General features: G+C 36.2%; 1 protein-coding gene across 3 annotated transcripts in view; it reads right to left on the bottom strand.

Moving 5' to 3' along the window:
- Window positions 1-11,822, bottom strand: part of CEP162 (centrosomal protein 162) — a 44,301-nt gene that overhangs the window by 2,700 nt on the left and 29,779 nt on the right. For 2 of the 3 annotated variants that reach the window (XM_064651103.1, XM_064651104.1), the window contains exons 22-27: window positions 10,462-10,566; window positions 9,195-9,407; window positions 7,381-8,051; window positions 5,419-5,560; window positions 4,707-4,805; window positions 1,788-1,922 (exon numbers count right to left, since the gene is read on the bottom strand). In XM_064651103.1, the coding sequence (XP_064507173.1) occupies window positions 1,788-1,922; window positions 4,707-4,805; window positions 5,419-5,560; window positions 7,381-8,051; window positions 9,195-9,407; window positions 10,462-10,566 (1,365 nt within the window). Of the gene's footprint in view, window positions 1-1,787; window positions 1,923-3,923; window positions 4,017-4,706; window positions 4,806-5,418; window positions 5,561-7,380; window positions 8,052-9,194; window positions 9,408-10,461; window positions 10,567-11,822 lie in introns of those variants that run through there. The other variant, XM_064651105.1, reaches the window with a different exon arrangement.

Below are 11,822 nucleotides of genomic sequence, written 5' to 3'. Positions count from 1 at the left end.
TAATTAAAAGAATGCTCTGCAAGACAAACAAATGAAATCTGATGACATATTGTAGGCTACTACTGTACTTTTAAAAAACAAAAGTCCTATGGATTATTAGAAAATGTCCTGTAGTCACAAAGATCTGATGCTGCTGCAGATAAAAGTCTGAATTAACTTTGACATGAATCCCTGACATAATCCTATTAAATTACACAAAATAAGAAGTGTCATAAGGTATCAAAATCTCTGTACTGCTATTAATTGTAACAGATTCTTCAAGGAAAGCTGTACCACTTAAAGGCCATAATTATATCTGCAGTTTGATACTAAGGATAGCCTGTTAATTCCTTGCTCAGCAATTACCTTTTCTACATTGTTCATTTTTATATCATTCATTTGGGGGACTGTTCGATGCCCCAGTAGAGATGGTTAAAGGTGCAAAACTCGGATAAACAAAACCCAAAGCTTAATACATAATAAGGGCAGCAGCAGGAGGAAAGATGAAATTACTTAGTAGTAATTATGTATACTATTATTTCTATTTTTTAAAACAATACATTATAAAATATCTTGGTAAGTACTATAGGTATTCAATGGAGTTAGATCTCAGAATAGGCAGCAGCAAACACTTTACAGAAATGGTAAAGAAATCCTCACATTATACAAAAGCAAATGAATAGCATAAAAATGAACTGTCTTACTGTTGCGTTTAGCAGGACATAACATGAACAAAAATAATAAAATCTTTAGTAGCAACAGGGTTTGTTCTTAATCCAATGACTTGTTTTATGCAGAGCTCTTTTTGGAAAGAAAATGAAATATCTGATGTAGAAATGTGTAAGAGTAAAACCTTTACCACAAAAAATTGTGTACATAAAAGTGTATTCCTTGAGATCTGGTTATAGAATTGTAGAACAACCCCCCCAAACTAAGTACTACAGGTTTGACAATCTTCCTGTCCAACTTCCCTATTTTGACTTTGTATATTTAATAAAACCTAAGTTAAAATACTAACAAAAGACAGTAACATATTTAAGTGATACAAGCGTTGAAAAAAAAAAATCTATGTGAACAAGAAAACTTCTTCCAGATGATAGAAACTCCCCCGAAAGATAATAAATCAGGATGGAGACCATGACATAGAATAAAGATGAAAAAAAGCAATGAAAAATTGTTTTACCCATTCAAGCTACAAAAAACTGTATCACAAAGATCCAACCTTCAAAATCACAAACTTTTAGTTTTTGGAGGATAAAGGCCTTTTTTCATTGTTTTGGGTATTAAAACCAGTATGAGCTAGACTGCTATAAGATGTGTCTACACTTTTAATGCAGCTTTTCTGAATAGCATTGCTGGGACTAGAAAATAAAATGACAGTTCAACTGAGGAATATATCATAGCTTAACAAACTCTGCATTACAAACTCTTATCAGTTTTTCAATACCTTGCTTTCCTTGTGTAACTGAAATATGAGATAACCAAATGATACAAGGGGCTTCCAGAGGTCATGTGATCTAGACCTCTACAATAATATCAAGGCCTTTTCAGATCAGGTTGCAAGGAAGTTACACACCTGATATGCAAGTCATGCACAAGTAATTTTAATTACCACACCAAGGATGGGCTGACCAGGACTGCATCTACATTCACTTGCATCATCAGGCAGCAAAGACAAAACCACGGCTGTAGAAAAAGTACTTGCCCTCCCTGCAGTGCGAGCTAAATGAGCCTGTGCAAATACCATAAAATTACAGTTAAACCAATAAATTGCTCTTGGAAATAAATGCAGTTATACTCTGGTGTACCTTTTGAATTTCTTGCTCTCTTTCTGCATGTCTGGTCTCTATATGCTTGATTTTCTTTTCCAGGCACAAGAAATGTTTCATTTCAGGACTCTGGCTCTCCTTAGCCTCTCTCAGTTCTTCCAACAATTTTGTCACCTACAGTTAAAGAGAAATTATGAAAATTGCTATTGTGTTATGCAGTGTATAAAAAACAGATTCCTTTCAAAATGTATTTACATTGTTTAATCATTCCATTCAAAAGCTGCAGAACAGAAGACATAAAAGAGAAATCTTCTTTATTCAAAAGCTTTTACAGGGGTTCAGGGACTTAGATTAAGATTTTTCACATCTAAGAAGTAGCCTGAGAATATGAAAGTCTAGTCCTCTTTGATAAATCCAATCTTGTTCATAATGTTATGAAGTGATTGTATTCAGTCAATTTTTATACTTCATTAAAAAAAAAGAATATTATAATTATATCTTCTTACACCCTGGATAAAGACCAAATATAAAATGTACCAGTGTATTTCTAAGGACTAAATTGAGGAAAGACACACTGCTAACAGACATGACTACAAGCCTCCTTTGGTCTAACAATTACCAGGTCAAATCAACTCAACCAATGACTTAAAACTGATTTCCTCATCCTCCAGAAGATAAGGTAAGTTTTCTTATAAAGCCCTACTGGTTTATTCTCATTCTTTGCCTATTTTAAGTAACTTGATATTTCTTCATTTAACATCCTAGGTATTTTTTGGTCACTTTTAATATGTTATACATAAACTCAAATGAAAACACTGAAGTCTTTATCCTTAATGACAGCCCTTTGCTCCCCTTAACCATTACATTTGAGAACTTCTAACCTTCTTCAAGCACTCAGCCAATCCTTGGCTCTCTGCTGCTGAATTCAAGTAGCTGGAAGCATTGTGTCTTCATAAGATGTTGTCACTCTTACTGAGAAGTGACTCTAAGTTGGCTTCTATTATTTCCATTTTTTAAGGTAGCTTTCTAAAATAACATGGCCTATGTTAGTGCATTTTTGCCTGTCCATTATTCCAGCAGCTTTGAACCTGTGGGCCGAGTTCAGCCACATTTGGGAGCAGAAGTCTTCGTTTCATAAGGTCCATGAAAGTGAGTGTCTGCTGCTTGACTGCTAAGTTGCCACACTGAAAGGAAGGGCTGATGCATGATCTCACATATATAATTAAATATAATTTAAAAATTATGCTGGAAAGATGTTATGAGGCAAAAAAGCCCCAGGAAAAATGGGCTCCGTGTATTCTGCCAACAGAACCTTGTCAAATACAAGCTGTGCTGCGTGCAAGCTGTTATGGAAGAGAAGTACATAGTAAATGGAAAACATCCATAAACAGCATTTCTGAAATTACTATTCAAATAACAATCTTCCAGGAAGCCTCAGGAAAAAATATGCCTTTTTTGAGGTACCATCATTTTAGATAGAGGACTTCATCCTGTTACCAATAATGGTGCTTTTCCCTATCATTACTAACTCAATTTGCAGGTTTTGTTGTCTTCTTTTTTCAGCTCAACTTATTTAACCATTCAATGCTTAAAATGTATTTTATAAGCAGCACAGCAAGGGCAAAAGCAAGGCTTCATGTAGACATTTCTGTCTGTATAGTCGTGCAATGATTTCTGTAACAAAGACACTCATTTACATTTCCTTAAATGCCAGCACTTTGAATTTGGCCTGTAAAATGGGGGTCATATTGGATGACCACTCTCTTAAATCATCACTGTCATTAATAATCTGTAAAACAGTCATAGAGGAAACAAATTTATAATATTTGTTTCACTGCACTCTTGCCCTGTTTTCCCAGGAAGAACTATTATATATACTGAGATCACTGGAATGAAACAAGCTTTATATGGAAGGGAAACATCTATCATTAGATTCTTAATATAAACCCGAAGTCTCAACCTTTATGCTGCAAATACAGAACTTAGTTAATACAACACCTTTTTTGTCCCCCTACAAACCCTCACTTTTATATAAATATGTCACAGCAGAGGTGGAATTTTGCATGGGTAAAATAAATACTGAGTGGCTTTAGTGAGATTAAGATCAATTGCTTTTAATAGCCCTTGCAGATTAGAGTATTATTAAAATTAAGTTAAACTTAGTAATGTTCTTACATCAAGGAGATGGTGAATTAAGTATAGGCACAATGCTCAGACAGGCTATATCCTCTTCCTGAACAGGAGGTGGTAACAAAAAGACTGGCAGTACTTCAAGAATAACAAAAGCATACATTAAAAAAACACTTGAGCTAAAAGATAGATAGCAATTTGACACAACATTAACCCAAAAGAAAAAATAAGAACAAATGTAATTTATAGGTTATATGCTATTAATAGAAATAGAAGATCAGAAAAAAACCCAGTGAATTTCAGAACTATTACAACTAACTTTCCCTTCCTAAGAGACCTTAACTTTCATAGATAGCGGAGGAGAAAACCAAGAATATAATTGCCTAAGTGAGTTTTATGGCAATGAAGGAATTGAAAAAGGAAGGCTTAATCTGAACACAGAACTTGAAAACAATAATAAAAAAATCCTCTCAATAAGGAAAAAGTCCTGTGGTCTATTTACTACCCATCATAATTCTCAAGGTAGAGGCTATGAAAGCTTGGATTAACCTGCTGATCAACTTTCATAGATATATCAGACTTTTCTTAACAAATTAAGGATTATAACAACAAAAAAAAATTCAAAAAAGTCAAGGTGCTACTTCTGTTCTATGTTGTTCTCTCACATTAAAATAACATATTGCATTCTCAGGTATAATGGATGTAGAAGCAACTGACAAAGATACGGTTTCTAAGACTTATTTTACTATATATTATTTGAGGCTTTTTAAGGATGAAAGTGAAAACTCTTACTAGAGTAAGGTACCTCCAATCCAAATTTAAATATACCTCTTTTTGTAGGAGTTGCTCTCGTATCTGTGAAACTAAAAGAGCTTCCTGCTGTCTCTGTTGTTCACTGATTTGTTCTTGAAGATGTTTTATTAACACCTACACAAAAAAGATTAAAAATAGTTGGTCATTAACATAAATACCCATGATGACATCTGCAAACCTATGAAGGAGAAGTACGGCAAAAATATAAACAGTGTTGTAGTACTGCAGGTGTAAGTGATGTGTGTGTTAACGATACAGCCTCTAACATGTGTGCATGCCAGATAATAGTCCTCTGCATGGACTGTTAAATAGCACACAGCTACATATATAGTATATGAAAACAAGTCTCAGTCTTCGAGTAACTTTCCTCAATTAAAAAAGTTCTTAAATAATCTAAATGCAATAGCTCCTTCTACCTTCATATTGTGTGTAAAACTAAGCCCAGAAAGCCTGTGGAATCTCCCTCCTTGGGGATACTCAAAAGCCATCTGGACATGGTCCTGAGCAACTGCCTCTGGAAGACCCTCCTGAGCAGGGGGGTTGGACAAGATGAACTTCAGAGGTTCCTTCCAACCTCAGCCATTCTGTGATTCTGTGAATACAGTGGCACAAGCTGATTTTTAAAACAGTAGGTCCTGCTTCAAAGAAAGATAAAGTTTACAGTACTATAGAAAGAAATAACTTCAGGATGTATCTATATGTAATCAATGTGTCTACTGTATCCTACCTCTTGTGTTGAAATTCTGTTGTTTAGTTCAGCTACTTTAGAAGTAGAGTGCTCCTTTGCATGCTGGCAAACAATCTTCTCCACTTCCCTCTGATGGGAAGCTTTCAGAGATGCAATGTATTCTGCTGTGTCCTCCTGTATTCTGGACAGAGCAAGGCGAAAATAATATGTAATAAAACAGCTACAGAGAGTTCTTCAAAAATGCAGTAAAGTTTCTCACTTGAACATACAAAATATCAAAAATGGTAAAGGCAGCAGGTCTTTGATATTTCATAACAAAACCTTGCAAGATACCAGCACCATCACTTCATTACTTGCTCTGGAGGGATGACAGAGTGGGAAGCCAAAAATGTTGTATATGTGCCTCATTTAACTAGAGGCAGCTAGGATACAGAAAATTCAGTCAATTACCTTTTTTAGCTGCTTTTATAAAAAAAAAGGAGAGAAAATATGTGCTTCTAAATCATAATGCCACTTTCTCTTTTAAGTATCTATTTTAGAAAAGAATGTTTTGCAATATAAATATGCCAATTTACTTCTACTTTGACTATGAACAGACCTAAGAGAGACCAGGTGAAGTATAAATATAAGGTATCTACAGTTGGCCAAGTAAATCCTGCTGAAAGCATATCTCAGTTTGAAGGAAAGTATGGGTACCAAATATTAATGGTACACAACACAAAGCATCTAAGATATAATCACAGAATCACAGAATCAGCCGGGTTGGAAAAGACCTCTGAGATCATCAAGTCCAACCCTTGATCCAACACCGCTGTGGTTACTAGACCATGGCACTAAGTGCCACATCCAGTCTCATCTTAAAAACCTCCAGGGACGGAGAATCCACCACTTCCCTGGGCAGCCCATTCCAATGCCTGATTACCATCTTTGTAAAGAATTTCTTCCTAATATCTAACCTAAACCTCCCCTGGCAGAGCTTAAGACCATGCCCTCTTGTCTTTCTGATAGCTGCCTGGGAGAAGAGACCAACCCCCACCTGGCTACACTCTCCTTTCAGGGAGTTGTAGAGAGTGATGAGGTCTCCCCTGAGCCTCCTCTTCTCCAGGCTGAACAGCCCCAGCTCCCTCAGCCTCTTCTCATAAGACTTGTGTTCGAGTTCCTTCACCAGCCTTGTTACTCTTCTCTGGACCTGCTGCAGCACCTCAATATCCTTCCTGAACTGAGGGGCCCAGAACTGGACATAGTATTCCAGGTGTGGCCTCACCAGCGCTGAGTACAAGGGAAGAATCACCTCCCTGGACCTGCTAGAATTTGCCCCATGGTCAAAAAAACCAAAATTCTGCTGGTGGCACCAATCCTTTAGTCACCTATTGATAAGATGGGCTTTCCTACTCCTCTCCTCATTCATCCCTGCTACTGCAGGAATTGAGGCGAACACCACCTGTGCTCCTGTCCCATTAACTAATCGACCCAGCGCCTTGAAGTCCTTTTTAATCGCCCTGGTACTTCTTCCATTAATGTCATCACTGCCAGCCTGGGCTACCAACAGTGGATAATAATCTGAGGGCTGAATTAGCTGAGGGAGTCTCCTACTAATATCCCTCACCTGGGCCCTGGAAGGCAGCAGACCTCCCTGTGGGATGGGTCTGGTTGACATATACGGCCCTCAGTTCCCCTCAGAAGGGAGTCACCTACTACAACTACCCTCCCAGGGGAGCTCCAGCAGATGATTTACATTGAGATATTTTTACTTAAAAGCATAACAAATTGTAGTATTAATAAAAGCATTAATATAGGTTTGCCTGTAGAAAGAACTGTGACAGTGCACTGCTTAAAACAAAACCCAAAACATCAAAAAACCCTCTGAAACACTCTCAAAATAAACAGTACTAATAAAACTATAAGCTAGTTTCACACATGGCTGACATGTTAATGTGCCACTTCAACTGTGCATCAGCCAACACTTCGACAAGGTTTTAAAGGAACATGTTGAGCATTTACCTTCGTATGTTATTTTCAGAATAAGCCAGTGCTGCTTGAGACTTCACCCGCTGCTGGCTCATTTCTAGAGACAATCTCTCTAGCTCCTCTTTCAGCTGTGCATTTTCTTTCAGAACTTCTGAGAGATGAGAATCAGAAAAGGTATGTGGTTGGTATATTTTGTCATCATTGAAAATGCTTAGAAAGGGTTCACTGTAGTGGGAATTCCTTTCATCTCTTGCTGAGGTATTCTTTTTCACGACTTCTGTACAGTTTTCCTTATTATTGGTTATGTTTCTCAAATTATTATCAGATAGCATCACCATCCTTTCTTTTTGAAGTTTCTCTACAGTTTTTGTAAGGTCTTGTATTTCTTTATTTTTGGTGACCAGTTCTTCATTTAGTTTTAACAATCTGTCTTTTGCGTTACCTTGTTTCATTTTAGAGTCTGTGCACTCTAAGTCTTTATTATCATTTTTACTTCTGAGTTTTAATTGGGAATTTTGACTTTTAAGTTTTTCAATTTCTGTCTGGAGGTTTCTAACAGTGATTTGATGGGTCTTCTTTAGATTCTGAAGCTCCTGCTGAAGTTCTGTAGAACCAGCTTTATTGCCATTCAGTTTTGGTGTTTCACTCATAAATTCATAGGCAAGCAGTTGCTCAAGCTCTGAAAGTCTTTGCTCATACTGTATCTAGGAGAGGAGTAGAAAGAGGGGAACAAAAAGCAGTTTCGTAAGTGTACTTTTATTATTAGCTCTTCCTATTATTCTTTAAAGTTACTGCACATCTGAAGTAAGATTTCAAATATTGCTATTCAGTATTACTAACAACACTACTCAATCAGTTCAGAAATTAGTGAGTGAAAAAAGTCTGTGGTAAAACAGACTTTCTCAAAACATTTACTACAAAGTCATCTTATCACAATGGATGCAGTAACCATGGGACAAAAATTGTATTGACAAGAAGCTATTTCATTTTTATATAATTGAGTTCTCTTCAGATGTTTCCAACTCAGAAAGGCAAAGTAACATCTTATTTTAGTACAGCAAGAAGTAGTTAATTTTGTCATTATGTATTTGCCATGTGTCAGTTTGCAAACATTCCTGTCACACGCTCAAACTTGTACATATTTCAAAACATCTTAAATTTTAACAGAACAGGTCTTCATTTTTATTTATTTGTAAGTATGAATATAGAAGTATGAATTCAGAGAGACACAGAATCTTTCTTCCTAATGAACTGAGGAAAACCTGACTCTTCTTAATAGCCTGGATGGCCTTTGAGGAAAGTATGATGAGTGATTCATATGGAGAAGAGGTGGAACAACTGGCCAGTGCTTTCCTTTCTTGCTCATTAAGAACCTGTGCAGTTCACTTTTTCCTTGTAGTAAAATGCCAGATTTCCATGCTTGCTAACTCAAGTCTTTAGGCTCACGATCAGGTAATTTTTTGATAGAATGTTTAGTGTTCCCAGACGTTCCCTGCAGAAATGCTCTGTCAGCAGACCTTTGAAAGCACAGCCTTTGGTACAGCAAGGAATTAGGTAAGCAGCTACTCTGACCCACAGAGTGAAAACCACCTGTCTTAATTGTAAGAATTAAATTATTAGGCCTCAAGAACCTGTCCTCTCAGTCTCAATACTACCCTAATGATTTCAATGCTATTTTTATCTTAGATGCTGAAGGTACTGAAATTCTGGTTATAAATTCTTTGAATATTTTTGTTTTCCCTTGAATGTCTCTGCCTTTAGTTTTAACCACTGCCCTGTGTTAGACCCCCGTTACCTTGTGATTGTTACTTGCAAAGTGGACTATTCTACAAGGTTCCAACTTTTACCTTTATTTTTTGAAATTGTTGTTCCATGGCACGGAGACTTTTCTTAGCTTCATCATCTTTACCTTCAAGTTCTGTTTCTAATTTCTTTATTCTTCTCTCCAAAAATTCAACTGTGTTTGTTTTAGCCGTTTTCTCAGCAGCAGCAGCAGCATAAATCAAAGCAGGCAAAGAATTTGGATACCTTCTTTTTAGAATTCCTTCCATTTCTCTGATCTATCAATTAGAAAATTAAGTCAGAAGTCAAAAAGAATAAAGTTCTAAAGAAAAGTGAACAGAAGTAAGTGATAGAATGTTAACAAATTTCATCCATGTTGGTGAAGAAAGAAAACTAGAGATTAATATATTGAGAATTATTTTACATTCTTTACATTTATGCTACTGTTTATAGAAAAGTAAGACTCATCATCTCTTACTGATTGACTTATGCATAATCTTAAAACAAAGTATTGCTCTGGTCTTTAGAGTGCCTTATGTCAGAAGTACTAAGAAAGTAAATAAAAGAGCTTTAAGTGGAATATGACTCAATGCTGTGAATATGTTTGCTTTTCCTCTGGATTTGCATTCACATTGTACTTTTTCAACTGTTACAGAGATACTTCATAGCAGTATTGAAATTATTCTCCCAATAACAGATTATATGCCTTTTATTTTGGAGTCTGCAATAAAGTAAGACTAACACCTTGCATACAAGATTAATAACACACTCCTCTCTTATATATGGATAAGATATTCTTTGCATTAAAATTCTGCAGAGGCTCTTTCCCATGAGTCCCACATCCCTAACTAATGCAGCTGCCACCTCTTAAAACTCAGGAAGACCCACTTCCACCTGACACTTCCTCAGTAGAAACATGAATTTTAAGGTCTCCACTCCCCTAGTTTTCATGAATCTTGTAGGAATCCAATCCTACTCTTGAATCAACTTATTTGAAATTGGTCATAATGTTAAGGGATTACTGAACATGGACAGAAGGAGTCTTACATGATAAATAGCAAGTTTTGGCTTTTGCCCTGTTGCCCCTTTCCAAGAAATTCTAAACAGTATTTTAAAGGATTTTAAAAGGGATATCAGGTTGTTAGAAGACAGTAGCAAGAAGAGGTCTTTCTAAGTAAATAATTGCAGCTTTTTGTGTTTATGAGTGTTCAACAACACAAGTTACCTTATCATAGGACTTCATGCAATGTTTTATCCTGTGAAAGCACTGGTGTTTTAAGAGACCTTATCTAAAATAAAGGTTAAATGAAATACAGTTATATTATTGCATACCTGTCGCTCAAGATCCTGAATTCTTTTAGCATCTGCTGCTCTATGTTGGAAACGTTTCTTCTGTTGCACACACTGATCTCCTGCTTCAGCTCTCAGCTTCTCAACCTATTCAATTTATGAGAAGATAAATTGAAATATATATTCAGAGACATTGTTCTATAGTACAAAAGCATTTCAAACATGCACAATATAATATAATGGAAGTATTCTGCCACTTAAAAACTGGTAACAGTAATTTCTGTACTAACTCATTCTTCAGGTTCTTAACCTAAGTGACAGCTGAAACTAGCTACGGAAATCAGCTCTGGGACATTCTTGTCTTCATACCAGTAGAACTGTTTCTTTCTCTCATACTTTCAGTATGCTGGCTTGGTTAATAAGCTATAATATAAAGTACTACAGTGCATTCCATGAATTCAGGGTGAGCTTACGAGATAGTTCATGATTTCCAAGGCTATGCTCTGTGATGAGATACAGAAATAGCCAAAAGGCAACATTATGCTGTGCCTAAATAAATGCTGACTCCCAGAATCAGGGGAAGGAACTGTAATGCTCCTGCAGTCCCATGAAGTCTGGCCATGAAGTCTCAAAGCTATAATCTATAACTGAATTTCCTACCCTTATCAGCCACTATGATCTCTGTACAGCAATATTACATCCTGAACATTTGGAAGTATTCCTATCTTGATTTCTCTCCCACACTGGCAATATTAGCATAAGTAATGCTTTTATGCCAGCATAGTTTAACTAATTTGATTGTGTCTATGAAGTCAAAGCTCTTCACTGTTTTTAGGCACTGGTCCATCCTGGAGAAAATGCAAATAAAAATATTTTTTTTCACAGCAGTGATATGCTGATCAAAGTTTGGTACAGTGGTGTTTAAGGGATCTCCTTTCCTGGTTGCTCCTTCAGAAGCACGTCCTTTCATCTGTGATCTCTCTAATAAAACATCATGAAAAAATTCCAGGATCAGGTATGTATTTTATCACTGGTAAAATTCTCTATTTCTGTGAATCCTAAATCCAATGTACTGACAGGTCAGCAATGCAAATCCCAGCAGTATTCAAGATTCATGTATTAGTTTTGTTTATATTTTGAGTGTTTTGGCTTTTTCCTTCCTACTGTAGGAACCAGAGATTTTTTCTAAGAAAGAATTTAGAACTAGTACTTGAGAGAAAAAAATAAGTGTTGCCTATGCTACCATGGAGCAAAAAGAGAGAAAAAGAGAATGAGCCTAGTTCTTAATGTAATAATATACTTCTTTTCCTTAGGTCAAGAAATTTGCAGGTTTTAGGGAACCACATTACTTTTGTTTCCAGAAGCATCATCAAGATGTCCAATAAAACAAAACTAATACATGA

Source organism: Pseudopipra pipra, chromosome 3 (genome assembly GCF_036250125.1).
Source record: "Pseudopipra pipra isolate bDixPip1 chromosome 3, bDixPip1.hap1, whole genome shotgun sequence".
Classification (NCBI taxonomy): domain Eukaryota; kingdom Metazoa; phylum Chordata; class Aves; order Passeriformes; family Pipridae; genus Pseudopipra; species Pseudopipra pipra.
This window is presented reverse-complemented; position numbering and strand designations above follow the sequence as displayed.